General features: G+C 50.2%; 1 protein-coding gene across 2 annotated transcripts in view; it reads right to left on the bottom strand.

Moving 5' to 3' along the window:
- INPP5A (inositol polyphosphate-5-phosphatase A) overlaps nucleotides 1–14,654 on the bottom strand; it is a 254,812-nt gene extending 240,158 nt beyond the window's left edge. Inside the window, exon 1 of one of the 2 annotated variants that reach the window (XM_075107881.1) lies at nucleotides 14,465–14,654. In XM_075107881.1, the coding sequence (XP_074963982.1) occupies nucleotides 14,465–14,539 (75 nt within the window). In that variant the 5' untranslated portion in view covers nucleotides 14,540–14,654. The remainder of the gene's footprint in view (nucleotides 1–14,464) is intronic. The other variant, XM_075107879.1, reaches the window with a different exon arrangement.
- Nucleotides 14,655–18,963: the final 4,309 nt, after the last annotated feature.

Here is an 18,963-nt window from a genome sequence, read left to right as displayed (position 1 = left end):
CACTTCCCATCATGCACTTTTAGTGTTACTTCATTTGGGGTAAATATTGTATTCATCAGCTGCCAGCGAACCCTGCAGATCCACTGCTCTTACCAGCTCAGTCATTTGCAACTGTCTGCTGGCTCCTGTGCTTCTACCTCCTTTCCAGTTCTGAAATAATGAGGAACAGCATTTGGGAATGGTCTATGTCCGTAACAGAAAAGCAGATTAAAAGGGAACGAGAATTTGCCACATAAAGATGAACTGAGAAGTAGGTAGTCATCTGAAAGTGCTGGAAAGCAACAGGGAACAGCATCAGCAACAAAAAAACAAAGGTAAAAAAAGTATAATGTCTGGCTGCATAGAGTCACAGGCTGGTTGAGGTTGGAAGAGACCTCTCAACCTCCTAATTGAGCAAGGTCACTCAGAATCAGTTGCCCAGGACCCAGGCAACGCTCCAGGCCTGGGTCAGAGGGGCTGGAAAGTGCCCGGCGGAGAAGGCCCTGGGGGTGCTGGCTGACAGCCGGCTGGGCATGAGCCAGCAGTGCCCAGGTGGCCGAGGAAGCCACCAGCCCCCGGGCTTGTGTCAGCACTGGTGTGGCCAGCAGGAGCCGGGCAGGGATGGGGCCCCTGTGCTTGGCCATGGGGAGGCCCCACCTCGAATGCCGGGCTCAGGTTTGGGCCCCTCGGGACAAGAAGGGCCTTGAGGGGCTGGAGCGTGTCCAGAGAAGGGCAGCGGGGCTGGGGCAGGGTCTGGAGCACAAGTGTGCTGGGGGGCGGCTGAGGGGGCTGGGGGGGTTTAGCCTGGAGAAGAGGGGGCTGAGGGGAGCCCTTCTCGCTCTCTGCAGCTGCCTGAGAGGGGCTGGAGTGAGGGGGGGGCTGGTCTCTGCTCCCAAGTCACCAGTGACAGGACAAGAAGAAATGGCCTCAAGTGCATCAGGGGAGGTTTAGATCAGATATTAGGAACAATTTCTTTACTGAAAGAGCGGTCAGGCATTGGAACAGGCTGCGCGAGGAAGTGGTGGAGTCACCATCCCTGCGGGGGGTTCAAAAAAATGTGTAGACGTGGCACTTGGGGACATGGTTTAGGAGGCCTGAGGGTGTTGGGTTGACAGTTGGACTTGATCTAGGAGGTCTTTTCCAACCTTAATGATTCTATGACTGTGTCCAGACAACTTCTGAATACCTCCAGGAATGGAGACTCCACAACCTCTCTGGGCAATCTGTGCCAGTGCTTGGCCACCCTTGCAGCAGAAAGGTGCTTCCTTATGCACCTTCCTTGCATTGCTCTGAATGTAACATACAGAAAACCTTTTATCTTTTTAATATGGATTTTCATTGTACAACACTGAATAATCACATACAAATTAAAACCCAATCATGGCTCATTATTTTAAGCAACACAAGTGAGTCTTGCACCAAAATTCCACCTACTCAGTCAAGGATATGTCCCTTCACCTGGCTTACACAGCTCTGTCTTCACAGATCCTGGCATACAATGCACCTTCCTCACACTCACTTCAGTAAGACTATAACGGCATTGATAGCCTGTAAGAACAAGCAGATCCACACGGCATCAGTTCATTTTCCACTTTTTCCTCAATTATATTTAAGATCTTTGTTGAGAGAAGCAAAATGTGCACAGTGGTCACAGATCACAAATACTTTAATATTTAATAAGGATAGCTGAAAGGAAAAGGCTTTGCTTCCTTTTTGCTAAAAATCACTATCCCACAAGATAAATGAGAATTGGCTTCATGGTCTTCCACACAGCCAAGCCTGGATAAGGTCTGTCCTTCCAGCCCAGAGAAACGACATTGCCAGTTCATGAAAACAAACTTGCTTTAGCAGAAGATTTTTGGGTCATGGCCAGTGTTCTGAAGTGAGGGGGCTGGTCCTATCATACTGTTCCACCCAGTTCTTGACTCCATGTGCCTGGCAACACTCAAAGTTAAAAATAAATTTTTAAAAAAATAGTTCTTCTATTTCTCCCTCCAATAAGAATCGCAACAAGAATTCCAGACCAACACTTTCTCTTTAAATAGCTGTTTTTAAAAATCATTTTGAATGGTGAGATCAGGTGCACAAACAGCCAATGCTTTTGTCACAAGGAACCTTTGTGCAAATCTGCTGCAATCCTGGATCCAACGACAGCTGTCGGCCCAACATTACACACAAAGGTCTTCACTACCCAGTTAGTCCAAGAAAAGTACTAATTCTGTCCCTGAATAAACAAGAATTCTGAAGTAACTAAAATATAGCTAATGCTAGCTGATGGTACTTAATGAATTCAGACTTTCTTCAAGTGATTTTTGAACAATTTCTTTTAATGTTTGGTTGACATGTAAATAAACACTGCCAAAGAGTTCAGCACACATTTCTGAGATGTTCCTATGGGAAAGCCAGTTTTGCTTTTCCCCACTGGGATTGGTAAAGCCTCTAAAATTAGACAGTTTGCCACACCAGAAAAACAAACTTCAAAACAAGCTCCCATGGGATCACTTAAAAGGCTTTAACCAAAGAATTCAGAATTACGTCCTGCTCACAAAGCCTGCCTGCCGCTCACTGTTCATCTACTGCAGTGCTAGGAGTGCTAACGGCACGGTAGGCAGTTGCTCTGAAGAGCCCATCCATTAATATGCAGTGGCTTGCTGATACATTCAAGGGCAATAAAAAAAAATAAATCTCTTTTCAAGAATGCAATGCAAACTGGAAAACAAAGAGAGAACAAGTAGAGGCAGCTCTACCTTGTGCACAGTACAACAAACGAGTTTTGGATACGGCATGTTCCCATGGTACTTAACGCCTGTGATCGGCCGCTCCTTCTGCGGTGTGCTAGTGAAACCTTTTAATGAATTCTGAATGTTCTAGAGAAAGGTGATCTTGCTTAACAACCTGTCTTTGCAAGCCTTACCAAAATGCAGACTGAGATGGAGCATCTCTCCCTGTTCTTACTTATTCCAGTAAGTACAGACTTTTTCTTTTAATGTCTATCTAAAAAGCTAGTTTTGTCATTCATATGAGCTTGCATAAACCAAAGGAACCTCTCACTAAGCAGGAGGCTCATATAGTTGTATTAAGTAAGCCTCTGTTTAGCCAGGAACTTCTCCAGCAATAAAATGTTGTGCATGCCCGTACAAGCCATGCTGAAGTCAGTATGTGGGGCTTCTCTGCCTTCCTCAGACTAAACGGGAAAGAATGAGCCATCACCCTGGGTCTCACCACCCATGACCCATGCTGCCCAGTTACCCAGACAGAGCTCGCTGCTCGACTCAGACATGCAGCCTTTTACACTGGGAACATCGCACAGCCTGCTCCAGCTGAGCAGTTACTCTCACCTGCTCACGTAACTGTCATGGCTGTCCACCTCACCATCTTCAACCTCTTTACCTTAACAGCATCCTTCTAAAATCCTCCAATTTTCAGAAAGAGAACGAGGACGCCGTGCCCACAGCCTGTCGCATGCACAGGAATGCCTTCAGTGGCGGTTTGAGATGCAATCGTCTTGGGGATCTGATGCCACTTGCCCAGGGTCACACAGGACGCTTGTGGCTGAATGCAAACCAAACCCTGATTTCCATAGCCTAGACCAGCATTCCCACCACTGAACCACCCTTCCTCCTGCTAACGACTGGGAAACACCTTCTGCCCTGAAGCAGTTTTTTTTTCCCCAGCTTGTTTTGAAGGACGGACAGTCCTGAGCAGTTGCTGCTCTCCTCTACAATAGAGGCATGTGGGCCCTCTGAACCATGCGCATTACTGGTATCCCCGTACAGCGATCTGCAGCCATGAGTTCTGCAATATAACACTCTGTTGGTTCCAAATTTGTCCTGAATTTAACACCGCGTATTTTGTGTTGCAAAGAAAAACACCCAAACAACCTCATTTCAGTGCCATTCAGTATACTCTACTCCTACATCCCTGAAAAGATGTGTGCATGGCTTCTGTATGTGCATCAGCAAACCATTACAAATTAACATTTTTTAATTCTGGCTCTCTGAAGACTGAACAGACGTGGGTTTCTCCCAGTGACTAAATACCATGCTGCTAGCACTTCTGGAGCTGTCAATGAACAGCAAGCAGCAGACAGGCTTTGAAAACAGTAGGCAATTCCAGGTTCTTTTTTTAAACTCTTTACAAACAGGTTCCCGCAGGATGACTGCGCCTCAGCCAAGCACCCCATTTGTTCTCCTTCCCTGCAGAGCCACCAGACAGCCCTCTTTGCTGCCATGCAGTGCTCCCTGCTCACAGGGATGCTCCTTCTCTGCCCACCTTGCTGCTGTATGCCCCGGCCACCGCCAGCAACTGCCTCCTGACCAATGCCAGGCCCGCCTCCATCTTCCCGAGGGAGGGGGGCAAAAGGCCCAGGGCACGGGGCAGGCCTCGGGAATGGCCGGGGGACAAAACAGCTGAAGGCTCTCCCAGCTCGGGCGAGCGAGCCCGGGCCCCAGAGGCAGCGCACCCAGGCGCTCGGCCCCGGTCGGGCAGGGAGCTCGTTTTACGGAGGCGCAGCCACCCCAAAATGCACTGGGGTGAGGCCATCGGTGGCGGAGAACTGGCCCACTGGCTGCAGCATCAGGCTCAGACATAAGTAGTGGACAAATACAAAAACATGTGTTTGCCATACGATTAAGAGCACGTGCGTGTAAGAGATGAGGCCTTCTCTTTCTTGAGTGACACCTCAGTCCTAAAGCTCAGGTTAACCATAAACCATGGCCAGACTGCTGACCTCTGCCTTGCACCCAGCCCCGGTATGAGCCAAGCCCCACCAGACACCGCAGGCAGAAGGAAGACCTCTACATTTCACCACACCATCACCTTGCTGCTCTTTCTCAATCACTTTTTTTTCAGCTTATGGCTTTTTTCTATCCCTGCTACAATTTCATGTCATGTTAAAGAGTCTCCTCACAAGCGTTTCTGACTGCAAACTGGATTAGGAAAGAAAATGAGATGAAGCCAGGGAAAACCGAGGAGACAGAAAAGAAGGGACGGCGGGGAATTTAAAAACATCTATTTGGCAAGGAATTATAGGCAGGATAGATTTTCATTGATTTGGGAAAAGGTGCAAGAAAAGACCAGAAAGTGTTTTACTGAGGACAAACCAAAACCTGAAGTGAAAATTCTTACAGTCATGAACGACGTGAAATGGAAGTTCTTCCCATTGCAACGCCATATTTGTAATTGCACCCCTCAGTTGCCAGTATCACCTCGAACTACAGCACACAGGTCTGAAGCCAAGCTCCAGCCTGGTAAATACCTGGGTATCAGTGACAGTCATACCACCTTAAAGCTTCTTGAATCAGCACATAAGCTACCTATACCACCAGAGAAAACTTGCAGTGTTGTCATGGGTTTTTAAATTACTTTTCTTAGATTTCATTTTCTGCTTTTAAGGATATCATCTGTTAAAGCTGACTGACTCATGAAGACACGTGCTTAACAAATTGAAGACAGTAATAAAAACAATTCTATCCAACTTTAAAATATCATATAAAAGCAATGATCACTTTTGTTTGCTGTCAATAAACACTTCTGCAATAACATTAAAAATGGAAGTTAAAGTTATTATTAATACATTTACATTAAAAAATCATGTATGAATAATGAAAATAGTGCTAAAAGCATTGAATAACTACTAGACACCATTGGAAAAAAGGTAGTAAAAGAAACATTTTACTTTTAATACTCACTCTTCCCCAGTCTGATGATTACTGGGCTTAATCTGACCTTTTCCACAATATGAAGTAACATATTTCCCTGGAACTTTCATACGGGGAAGACTTCTTACCACTTCAGTAATAAAGATGCAAAAAGGATGCTGAATGACTCTGTGATAGGCCATTCAAGCAGTCACCAAAGGCAGAAAGTCTGTTTTTTCTGTGACCACTTCCTATTTTCTGCCAAGAGAATGAAAAAAAGATGGCTAGAAATTATCGAATAAAGTACTAGACTACACTAACATAGACACATTTTGAGATCTTCCGCATACTAAAAGCGTACGACTGACTTGCAGTCAGACCTGCCTGCCTTCTTCCTTTTTTTCCAATTAAGTTAAGAGTTTAGCGGCCAAAGACAAGGCAAAGCTACAACCGAAGTGGCTGGTCTTCTGGGTGGGGGTGGAGAGGAAACAACTCCCAGAGCACATACTTAAAGCCAGTCTGTCTTCCAAGGTAGCTCAGTCATTTGATTTCTTCTTCTCATTCGTCTCACCTGGATGCCCAGGAATGGTGTGTTGGTCTACCCTGGCAGAGAAGAAACTTTGAGTTTAACCACGTGGAATCGCCTCTTCGACAGAGAGCGAGATGCTTGTCGCATTAAAGGCAGCACAACAATATTTCAAAGGCCAAGATAAAGCTCCACATGGAACCGTTTTGTAACACCACAGGAGTTACCTCCAGTGAAGTACGTTATCCTGGCTCTGTCTTTAACAGGCTTGTTACCTGACACACCCCCAGGGCCCCGAAGACGTGCATTAATAAACCAGATCCCTCTCATCCGCATCTAATCCCTGCTGCAGCTGAACAGCTCCTGCTTCAAGGGGCAACAAACAACGCATTCAGGGTAACCGAAGCCACGTTCTTCATGGCTTTTGAGGCACATGCAAGACTGCAAATGGAGAGGCTACTTTTCCCAGCAACATCCTCGCTTTAAGTAACAAAGGAGGAACAGGGGGAGAGCTTTCAGGAGAAGGTTAGTACACACAGTACAAGAAAGGGAAAGAAAGCATTTGAGATAAAAAGAGGAAATTCACTTGCAGGGGGTGGAAGATATAAACACTACGACGAAATAAACAACAGAACAGGGAAAAAGAGGAAAAAGTAAACAACAGATCAGCCTTTTAGAAAAATCATGAAATCTGAGAGCTTGACTGGTATTCTATGTGCAACTCTTTGAAGTCAAAATCTGTGGTGAGAAAATTTACGATGAGAACTTTGAAACAGCAACAAAACCTTTAAGGTTTGACCCTCATGAGAATGCTCCTACAAGCTAATAAACTAACAGATTCACATGTAAAGCATTCTTCCTATGGTATCCTACTCCCATTGCATCTTGGAAGAAAGACCCCACCCTCTGTGTTGCCTGTACTATTACCGCTCCAGTCACCTTCATCAAATTAGAAAAGAGCTTTTAGATTTTACAAGTATGCGGATGCACAATAACGTGTCGCTCCTTTACTGTACAACTGCTTCGGATCTCGATCCTTTTTTATACTTCAAAGGGGAATTTGCTCTGCGACTCACTCTCAGCTGCCACCATTATACCTTAGGGGGCAAAAGCGAAGGGCGGGTTGCAAGCAGGACCTGCGCGGTCACCACACAAGCCCACAGGGGAGGCACCCGGGGAGCACAGCACCGAGCCAGGCACAGGGATGCTCCTGAGAGGGTGCACTGCTGATGGATAACCCCACCGGCACACACTGGTGTGCCGTCCTTAGCCTAGGGATCCTCAGAGCTGAATTACTTGGGAAGCTGGCACCTAGGAAGCTATAAATCAGCATGAGTATTTAGCTCTTCAAGCAACTGTGAAGGATTTAAGACAGACCTTGTCAAAACTGCATGCTTGCGAGCACACCTTTCTTGCTGCACGTACTTGACACTATCACCTACTTAAAGACTAAATGAAAGAAGAGATACAAACTGGTACAATCCTCCCCCCTCAGCCATCCTACAGTTTTTTCAAAGCACAAGTATCAACGATTGCAAGTTATCCCTGTATACCTGGAAAAAGCACTTGAGTAACAGAGACCAGCATGGGCATTACTGCTGGTGCAGCTCCGACACACCACCTAAGCCACTTCAGCTTCCATGCGCATGTCCCTGAGCTCATCCCCAGTGGCAGAAGCAAAAGAAGCCAAAAGGCAGTGAAAGAGTTTCAAACCAAAACACCTTTTTACAGCAGTGGATTAAGAACAGCACACAAAACGAAGCACCATCACGCTGGGCCATCACTCAGCTTTGTTCCGTTGCACATCTGGGCCAACAGCTGTATCCTGCTGGTAATGCATTACCAACAGTTTCATTCTCAAGATACAACAGATCCCTCAATTATCAAAAATATTTTTTTCAAACACACAAGCACTGCAAAGGGTAACAAAACAGCTTTCTCCTCCCCATCATTGTTTTCACATAGCTCAAGAAGTTTTAGGTAGCACCAAATTCCATTCTACCTCAGAGCTTCACCTCCTGGAGGGGGTTTAGAATGGAGTACAACAAGAGTCTCCTAAAAAAAGAAATCAGCATGAGTACAGCAGAAACTAAGGAAAACGTTGATCTGAGATTCCAAACCAAACAAACAGAAGGCAGCAACAACGTTTAAGAAGTTACCAGTGTCGCTCAACAAAAACTTAAGATCAGAAAAATGACACCAAACTAACCAGAAAATAGGAAGTGAGGAGTGCAGAAATAGATAAAGAGAAATTAGAGATTACTTATTTTTAGGGTTCCCATAACAGAGAACACGGAAAAACACTTTTTCATTGGCCTTCTACATTATTGCTCAGAAGTATGTATTCCTAAAATGGAAGTCCTTGGTTACGAGCGCGCAATTTTACAGCATCACAGAAAGCCAGGCGATAAACAAAGCGGGTTTGGGGGCAGTGCCCTCAGGAGCTAGCCAGAGCTGCCGAGCGCCAGGCTCGGCCCTGGGAAGCCACCCGGGAGGGCTTTCAGGCCTGCCACAACCACCCGCTCACGGCCAGGGCTCCTTTTCCAACTGCTAGAAAGCTTTGGGGAGCACAGCAAGCATATGAGGCCTCTGGCAAAACGAGACCAGGGCCCTCCTCCCTCATCTGCCTCTGCTCCTCCTCCTCCTCCTCCTCCTCGACCTGCGTTCTTCTTTCGTCCCGCTTGGCCAGAAAGCGGGCGTTAGCTCACCCTCCCTACCAGCAACGTGCCCGTGGCCACCGTCAGCCCCACTGAGTCTGGCAGAAATACTCTCCGTACATCTAGTATCTCATAGAAACAGTCTGTTTATCTGGGCACATTCGTTTGGTTTTCTCTTCCACTCCAGATAACATCAACCCAGCCTGACAGTAAGGATGGAATAAGAGTCTCAGCAGTGAAATAATGTGGGTTTGTTTTTTTTTTTAATAACAATGAATCAAACATTATCTTTCACTTAATCTAGTAGCTGTCATTTGAAGACAAGAGGGTGCCTTGACTTGCAACATGCTATTCTTAATACTTATTTAGAAATAAAAATTTAATTAATACATTCTCCATGTTCCACAAAATTAAAATAGGGGCGGGGGGGGGAGGGGGGAGAAACAGGCAAAAAAAAAAACCCAAAAAACAACAAACAAAAAACACAACACCCAACCAAACCCAAAGCCAGAAAACCCCTTATCATTATCACCTAATACCAGCTAAATTCACAGATACCCAATATCAAAATAAAACTACACCCACTGTTTCAGGATTGGAAAATTAAGATCGCAGTGTAGAAGTCTCTATCACACCTGATCTGCCACCCATTAGAAGAGCAGACTGTTTTTAAAAATTATTATGGGAAGTATTTCTACTGCGAATTAATTTGATACACTTCAACTTTTGATGGAAGTAAAGGATATTCTCTTAGTAAAGTTCATACTCAGAATTAAAGCAATAAGTGTACTTATAACAATAATAATACTACGAACAGGACGTGGAACAAGAAATCCCACCCCTGCCCTCTCTGCATACTGTGTGAGAAAGGGACACTTTCACCCAGATGTTGAGTAGGTTAAGGCCACTTGGAAATGTGAAAGCTTACTGCCCAATGAAGGCCAGTATTTTGTATAGTCAAAGAAAAGTACAGGTAGGACAGTAATGCCTTCAGTCATTTAAAGATCTTGAGCATCAGTACCCTCACAGCAATTCCCTAACCTACTTTCTCCCCTCCTTCTTTCTTAAACTAATAAAATTTACATGTTCTGTTTAGCTTTTACCTCGCCCATCACCACTGCACATCTGTTCTGGTCTTAGTTTGTCCTGAGAATTTACAAACCGCATTGGCCTCCCATTAAAGAGCTACGTACATCCAGCAGTAGGAAGACAGAAGGAAACGTTTCCAGAAGTACCTACCTGACTTGGGCTCATATATCCCAATTTCAAAGGAAACTGGAAGAAGTGAACTATTTCCCAACCCAGTCAGAAACGTTGGAACTTGCACGGCTAAGTCCACTGGGCATATTGGAAGTCTTTAGGGTAAAGATCTATGCCCAGAGGTTTAAACAACATGGACTGTTAAAGTCACCTAGAACTGAAACAGAGTAAGACAATTTCCAGGTGTGAGCACTAAGGTGTTTTTTCAGTGCTTGTGACTGCACCCAGCTAAACACACAGACAGCAACAAAGCTTCTGAAACAACAACAAAAACTGATTGTGAAGGTCTCCGTCTGCCTCCATCCAGCAGGAATCAGAGCTCCTTTGCGGCACCAACGGTGAAACAGGCGGTACAGGAAGCTTCTCCACTCCATGCCAGTCCCACAGCCTCCGAGACATCTGCCAGGCAGCGGGGATGGAAAGGCTGCCTGCCTGCTTTCGCTGCAGACAAGTTTAGGGACCTGCCTGAACTACGGACAGACATGCCTCCTGCCACTCACGCCCGTTCATCTGCAGCCCAGCCTGCTGCGCTCCCTGGCCAGAAACACACCGCACTCAGGGGCTGAACCATCCTGCAGTGAAATCCAGACACCCCCTCCGCTGACGCTCGGCACGAGATGCCCCCGACCCTGCCCAAAACCCTCCTCAGCAGAGTCCTGCAGAAGGCGCCAGGATCGCTCGTGAGCCCAAGGGTGTCCTCGGAGGAGTTTTCCACACGTCAGCTCAAGGCGTTTCATTGCGGATATCAGTACGACTGTCTGCCGGTCACCCAGACAGCCTCGGGAGGACAAGCTCGTGCTGCCTGACAGCTCTCGCAGGCCCAGCGTCAGCAGCTCACACCTGACCCCCAGGTTTTGTCCCAAAGGAAAACAAACAGCATTAAGCCATTTAGAAGAGAACGAAAGGATACAGCAGATAAGAAAAAAAGACTGCACATTAATGTAATTAAAAGCCTATAGGGTAAAAGCAGTGAAGCAGCAGGCGGATTGATTTTGTAGCCATGAGAGTGGTCGGGTCACTGAAGGGTAAATGTGAAACCTCATCGGTGCAGACAGAGGAAGCAAAGAAGGCAAGGAAACTGGCCAGGGAGACAGAGGGAAGGAGAGGCTGCTATCATAGAATGGTTTGGGTTGAAAGAGACCTTTAACAATCATCTAGTCCAACTCCCCTGCCAGGGGCATCAGAGGAAGGGAAAAGAGAGAAAGAGCGACCCACAGGTAACCTGAACTTCATCTTCTGTTGTTAGCAAGAGTGCACTGTGATAACAAACAGGAAGTGTTTATACAGCAAGACAAACATTAAATGCTTAAGTAAACACAAATGTACAAAAAATCATACATATTCATGAGATGCACGTGTTCACGAAACTTGGAAGAATACTCATAGATCCAATACCGCCTCAACATTTTTAATGAAGCAGCAGAACTACTCGAGGAATGAAACAAACACAGCACAGTCCCTTCTCCACTATTAAGATGTTTATTCATGAGCTCCCAGGTCAGCGTTGCAACAGGTTATTAGTGGATGTGGACGCCTGGCAGGAGCAAACCAGTATGTTATCATAACTTGCTTCTGGCAATCAGAGGGGGAAAAAAAAAAAAGGCAATTTGCTCCTCTTTGCAAACATATAGCCAGGTGAGCAATACCAGTGATCTAGGAAAGACTACCCCACCTAGAGGAACCTGTCTATCAAAGACATTTTAAATTATTCTTCTATAAAATAGTGGTCTCAGCTAAAGAGCGTTGGCACGTTCAGCAGGTGCCAGCCAAGTGAGTGGCACTCATACAAAACACATCTGAAGTGCAAATCATGCTGTTGCCACACAGTGACGTTCAGGCTACTTGAAACAAAGCGGAGAAAGGTTCATCGCAGAGCCAACAGGCAGAGTTTGCTGGCATGGGGAGGGGATGCAGAACTCCCGCCTGTATGGGTTAAGACCAAGAGCGCAGCCCCGGAGGGGCTGGGCAGCCTCAGCAGCAGGAGACCCACGTTGCCAGAACCCCCCTGCCCGGACCCAGCCTGCCTACGTAGCCCTTTCCGCGGGGGCACCTGCCCTGGAGAAGCCCCAGCAGAGCCTTGGTGCAGAACACTTCCCAGTGTTCCCCGCGATGACTCAGACCCCCAAAGCAGGAGAAGGCAGGGCTGTGTCAGCGCAGGATACACAGTCCAACCACCCCGCCTGCTTGGGCTTTCTGCACTGCGCTGTGAAAACACATACCGTTACACTACCCTGAGGTGAGCAAAATTTGAGTAAAAATGTAGTGTTTAATTGAAGTGCTATCACCAACTGATACTTGAAAGCAGAAATGGAAAAAAAAAAAAATGGACGAAAGGAACTGGAAAGGGTTTTCCAGCCCCACATAGGTGAAGTCTATCAAAGCAGGAGTCCTTATTGATAACTGAAATCACTTCAGGTCATAGCAGAGAAACTTATTGCTCAACTGAATAGGAAGAGCCACTGACAGCTGCAACGTGTAACTCGAAAGCTAAGTCCACAAACTGAGATAATGTCATCTTTATTGTGCCTGAATTTCACCACCATTACTCCAGAAACCTGACTGGGCAGTGACCAGTCCCAACTCCAACAGCAACAAAGGAGAAGCGTAATCATGAAAGTTCAGACCAGTGTTTCCATTCTCCACCCTGCAGCGGAACATATCCAAATAAGCCTGGTTTGTTGCCGTAGAAAACTAATTTTTCATCACAAGGGAGTCGCTTGCTAGAGCGGAGCACTCTCCTCTTTGGTCACACCAAACGATAACAAACACGCTTCACCTTTTCCAGGAACACCAGTGAGTCTCAAACACTAACTAGGAACAACCAGGAAATCGTTTAGTCTGAGAGCACAGGATTTCTTAAGTGACAGTGCTCCAGGGCAGTTGCTTTACCCCCCTCAGCCAAAAGGGAAGGCAGGAGAGCACTCTGACCCACAGCGCTTGCCACGGGAGGCAGCGGGCTCAGGTCAGTCAGCGTCATCTTCAGGCTCTGGCAAAGGTAACAGGAACACACAGCAGTAACTCCTGCAGACGTCCTACTGCGCACCATGCAGCTTTACTGGCGAGCGAGACTGCTCAAGCCTATGGCCGTAATCATGAAAATTATTATTAAATTAGTATTTTCACATTGTTCATTTAATATGAACTGACACATGTAAGTGTAAAAATAAGTGCGGTGATCATCTGTCAAAGTTTACTAACCTTGGTGAAAACAAGAATTGCATTCTTTGACTACGAGTGTATCAAAGCGCGCATTTTCACTCAGCCTTCGAGATGATGAAAAAACAAAACAAACTTTGAAGATCGGGGGGGGGGGGGGGGGGGGGGGGCGTGGAGCACAAAAAAACCACGCAGATGCTTACCGGAGCGCCCTTAGCGATTTGTGCACTGGGCTGGCGCACGAAGCGAGGCCTGTCCCGACACAGGCGGCCAGAGCACGCGCGGCGCGGGTTTGGACCCCACGCCCTGCCAGACGCCCGCCGCTTCACGCGCGGCGCAGCCCTGGGAACGCTCCCTCCACGGTGCGCGACGCGCCACCACGACTCCCTCCTGCCAGCGCTGTGCCACCGACTCCAGCGGCTCCAGGCTTGCCCCGGGGCGCTGCCCGCGAGGTTTAGAAGCCCGCCCGGCTGCTGTTCCGGGTACTTGTAAATATCTGTCTTGATTTACACGAGTTTACATGAAAGCATTCCTCTCTGCGCTTAATGGTACCCGTACCAACTCCTGCGCTCGTCCTACGTGCAGCAATGAGAAATATTCCAAATGTTTGCCCGAATATACTACGCTGGACAGAAGTTACGTTGTACTTTGATGTGACAACGCAGAGAGATCTCCGGGGGAAGCCTGGGGTCGGCCGAGCCGCCGCCTTCGCGGACGGCTGGACGGCAGGAGCTGCCCCCCCACGCCCCCGAGAGCGGGGGCACCCCACGTCCTCGCTCTCCTGACATTTCAGGAGAAACCTCAGCTCAAGGACCTGAGCCATCGGGGCCGACGTTACACCCCGCGGCACCACCGATAACAACGCCAGCAGCACGGACGCGACACGAGCCGTTTCCCCGGAGGATGCCTCTCGCTGCCGGCTGCGCACGCCGGCGCCTTGCTCCGGGCTTCCAGCGGCGGCGCAGCCCCCCCCCCGCCCCAACCCAGCGCCGAACCGGCCGCCTGGCAGGGCATGGACGGGACGGGAGGGCTGCGGGACACCCCCCGCCCCGCGGCGCTGCCCGCCGCCGGCACCCGGGGCTGGCCGGGACCGGAGCGGGCGGGACGGGACGGCAGCCGCGGGCGAGGGGCGGCGCGGCGGCGCTAGGACCGGCGCGGGGCGGCGGCCCGGGAGGCGACGCTACCCGCGGAGACCCCAGCCCCCCCCCCCCCCCCCGCGGCGGGGTGCGCGCGGCCGCGGTACTTACGTCGTCAAAGAGGGACCCGACGTTGGCCGTCACCAGGAGCACCCCGGCGCCGGCCGCGGCCCCCTTCACCGCCATGGCGGCGAGCGGGCGGAAGCGCGGAGCGCGGCCGGCGGCGCTGCGGGGAGCCCGGGGGCGGGCGCGGGGCGCTGCGGCGAGCGGGGCGCCTGGCCCGCCCCGTCAGCGCGGTGCGGGCGGGCGGGGGGCGCGGGCGGCGGCGAGTCCTCCCGGCGCGGGCAGCCCGCGGACATCCGCGCCGCGGCGGGCCGGCCGCCCTGCGGCTGCTGCGGGGCCGCGGCGCTCAGCGCTCGCCCGCCGCCGCCGTCGCGCTGCTGCCGGGACGGCTCCCGCCGGCGGAGGCTGGCGCCGGGCCGCGGCGCATGGCAGGTCGGCGGGGCGGGACGGCGCGGGACGGGGCGGCCGGTGCGGGCGCGGCGGGGCTGGTCTCGGCGCTCTCGGGCTGGGCTGGGCTGGGCGGGCGCCGCGCGCACCGCGCTGCTGCCGCCGCCACCGCCGCCGCTCCCGGCTCTGGCGGCGCGGCGGGCGGGCCGGGCTAGGGCTCTGCGCCCGCGACGTCACAGCAGCCCCGCGCGGCTCTTAAAAGGGCAACGCCACCCCTCGGGAAGCGCCCCGCGGGAGGCGGCAGCCGCCGAGCCTCGCTGCCGCCGCCCGGCCCCACACGGAGGGCAGGGCCGCGCCGGGCCGGGCCGGGCCGGGCCGCCGTCCCCCGCCCCCCGAGCGGGGCCGGGCCGGGCGGGGCCGGCGCTCACCTGTGCGGGAGCGCGGCCTGGCGCGCCGGGGCCGGGGCCGGGGCCGGTGCGGCGGGCGGTGTCCGGCGGGGCGGGGCCCTGCCCAGGGCGGCCCGGAGCGGCGGGAGCCGTGGCCGCGGCCGCCCGCCCGGAACGGCTGCTGCGGTGGCGGCCGCGACGCGGCGGGTCAGGTGCGACCCCGGGCCGGCGGGGTCACACCCGGGCCGGGGGTCGGGTCTCCCCCGGGAGGGGGCGGCTGTCGCCCCGCCGATGGCAGCCGTCGTGCCGCATCGCCGCCCGCCCGCCGGTGCCTCGGAGCGCAAGGCGGGGGCACCCCCAGCTGCGAGCACCCCCGCGCATCGCGCCGGGCTTACCCCCTCTCCCGGCCGGGCTTGGATGCTTTTGGCAAAGGCGTTCCGCGGTCTCCAGGGTGGAAACGCCGGGGCACGGCAATAAGGCTCTATCATAAAGAACGGGAGATAAGCTTGTTGCTAGCGGTGCCGGACAAACTGCTGTTTCCCCCAGCAGGCTTTGAGCCTATGGAGGAGTGGATTGAAATGGCCCATGCGGAGCCTGGAGTGCACCAAAGTCATCTTCAGCTTACAAAAATACTGTTTCTGGACAGAGTCTTGTCCATAACTTTGCTTAAGAAACAGGAGAAATGATAAATCGGTCTTTGCTAGGCCGTGCAAAATAGCTGGCTCCTAAGATTATCTATATTTCATGGCTGATTAGTAATAGGAACAAAATGTGCAGAAGCTCATATTACAGGGCTTGCAGAGGTCTTACTGAGTTTCAGAGCTGGGGAAGCTGTTGTCCAAACAGCGCGTAAATGATACGGACAGAGTCACCGAGCAGAGCGGGGGAAATAGGAAATCCAAACTGGCTTCAAGAGCAACTGCACAAACACACGAAACTGGGGGGAAAACAAAATGTAGGGGTAGATCTGGGGGTACTGCAGCAGAAAGCGTGATGGTGAAGGATGTACAACAGGTGACACACACTGGTGGAGGTGACAGGGAAATCACCAAAGACGGGAACGTCCATCACACTGAGTAGGAAGACATCACACTGATCAAGAAGGCTTGGCCAGAGAAATATGTGTGCCCCTGTTAGAGAAATAAAAATATTTTTACTGCTCCTCAGCAGAATGTTATTTCTCCCCAGGTCTTGGCTGTGTCTCCCCAGGGAGAGGTGTCTGACGGGCAGCAGATAATCACGTATGGCTCCAAACACAAGGCAAAGAAAACGCATCTCAATATGGGCCTTGAGGTGTGGTTTATGCAAAAATCATTGTATATTGCATTGTAGTTGACAAAGCGTGCTTATAGTCAGTTTACAAGTCTCTCCCAAATTAAAGATACGTCAGGCAAACAAGCTCAGCTGCTCACCCTTGCAGTGAATGAGATTTCATCTGTGGCAGAAAAATAGTTTCCAAGCCACGGTGGCAGCAGGCAAAGAAGGCATTCGTACCCAACTGAAACAGCTGACATCAGTGAAGGTACTTGGCTACAAGGTTTTCTCAATATTAAGGGAAAGGAATAAAAGAGCTAAAGAAAGCCAGTCTTCAGTTCTGGGATTCTCCATACCATTATGATAATAGAAATTGTCAGCTGAATGCCAAAGAAAAATACCTGGAACTTCTAACCACACTTCTCAGATAGGCACAGGTGAATGGGCCTGTCAACCAGCCTGCGAGAGGAGATGGCCGTTCCAGTGACGCTGAGCGTGTGAGCCCTGTGGAGTCTCTTTGTGGCAAACTTTCTCAGGTGGGGATGCAAGTGGAATGACAAAAGCTCTGCTAGATTGTCACCGCTGGCCTTCTTTGTCAGACGGTGCAAATTAAATATACAATCAAGCAAAAAACAAGTTGAGCTTGTGGCAGCCTGCTCCCTGGAAACATTCAAAACCTGCTGGGATGCTCTGGGTGTGCTTGCTCAAGCGGGGGGGCTGGACAAGGTGATCTCCAGGGGTCCCTTCCAACCACCACCATTCTGGGATTCTGTGATACGTGGGATACCTGCTGACCTCCGGATAAATGCAGTGCAGAATATGGTTATGCCCAGAGATACTCAGTGCTATTCTGGACAATTTCTTCTAAGGTTTTGTGCAAGTCCCAACACAACCGTTAAGTAAAGTTGCACTGTAGACACTGTGATCTTACCTGGATGCAGCCATCAAGGGTATCAAAGATGAGTTGATCAGACACCATCCTGATATATATCGACATGTTCACCCACAAGAAAAAAGAAGACAGAGAGAGAGGAAAAAACATTCGCTGCTGTGTTTTTGGCACACAAGTCTCAGAAATTTCAGCCCGCAGCGATTACATCAAAGTCAGGGTATGCTGGAGGAAGCTGTGTCAAATTACACCCAGCTGGAAAGGGATCCCGAGCCATATGGCATCCAGGTGAAAAGTTTGGCAGTGCTCAGGAACAGGAAACGAGAATAGGAAGTGGCTGCAGACCACAAGAAGTTACTTGTAAAGAGCCCAGGCAGCAGTCACCCAGCTACAATGCAGAGGTGCTTTGCCAATTTCATTGGCAGAGGAAGTACTACAGCATGAAAATGTCGCAACTGCATAAAAGTAAAGCGTTGACCGACCGATGACTGAGGGGATGTCTGTGAATCCCATGCCTTTTTCAAGGAAAGGAGTGGATAAAACCTGAGGAAACAGGAACATAAAATATAGCATCATATATAAAGCATTTTCAGAAGAATTCCTGAGAGCTGACTCGCCCAGTAATGGATTATAATAGAAGCTGTTTCCAAAAGCAAGAAATGCTGAACATTAAGCAAAGCGTAATGATATCTTAGACCTGTGGATGCCTGTGGGGAGGCGCGGGCCGAGCAGAGCGCCCAGCATCCCCAGAGGAAAGCAAAGGAGGTGTGAACCAGCCCGGCGCCGAGCACACAGCCTGCCCCCTTGCTCTGGACCCTCCTCAGCGGCGGCTGCCGCCGCTTGCATTCGCGACTCAGGGCAGTGTCTCGGCAGATGCAGAACTTAGACTACACTGTTTCAGGCAACTGATCCTAACTGCAGCTGGTTTTTTGCAGTTTCCTCCAGGGTCAGAATTTGTTCATCCCATCAAATGGCAACACCCAACCAGTAATAAATGTTTCCAATTAGAAAAAGCAAGGAATAAGTGAAGCGGCACTTCCGTGCTCAGTTGCGGAAGCCCAGCACAAATACTGATGGAAGAGGCACATTGCCAGCCACTCTGTAGAGCAGGGGAGGTGTAGAGGGGACATGAGCTGATTCTGCAAAGGTAAATTGAGCAGAGCTAATACTTGGTAAATTCAGATGAACAAGACCTATATCTGTGCTACGTGAAAAAAACAAAAAAGAGGAGCAAATCTATGTCCCAATATCAAAGGTTGCCAGTGGCAACGGTGAGAGAGTAATATGTAAAAACATACTGAAGTCTGTGTTATTTGACCTTTGACATGAACGTTAAACCTGCATGTGTGCTGTAGAGCTGATGACACTTAATTTTGCTCCCAATATTGCAATGGATAACTTGCAAGGGGAGATGTGACAGTATAATGACAGGGAAATAGGAAAAGGAATGAGAATGAGAATGAAAGTGCCGCTTGCATCGCATTCGGGGAGCAGGAGTTGTAACTGCCTCCAGCTGTATCCACACCAGCGCTGTCTCTAGCTCCAGAGGTTCACAGCTCTGACCCCTGGGCCAAGTCCAGTTGGATGACAGTGCAAATGCAGATCAGAGCATTTCTCTTCCTCCTCCGCAC

The sequence above is a fragment of the Phalacrocorax aristotelis genome, chromosome 12, assembly GCF_949628215.1.
Source record: "Phalacrocorax aristotelis chromosome 12, bGulAri2.1, whole genome shotgun sequence".
Lineage (NCBI taxonomy): Eukaryota > Metazoa > Chordata > Aves > Suliformes > Phalacrocoracidae > Phalacrocorax > Phalacrocorax aristotelis.
Note: the sequence above shows the minus strand (reverse complement) of the source record. Positions and strands in the feature narration are given on the sequence as shown.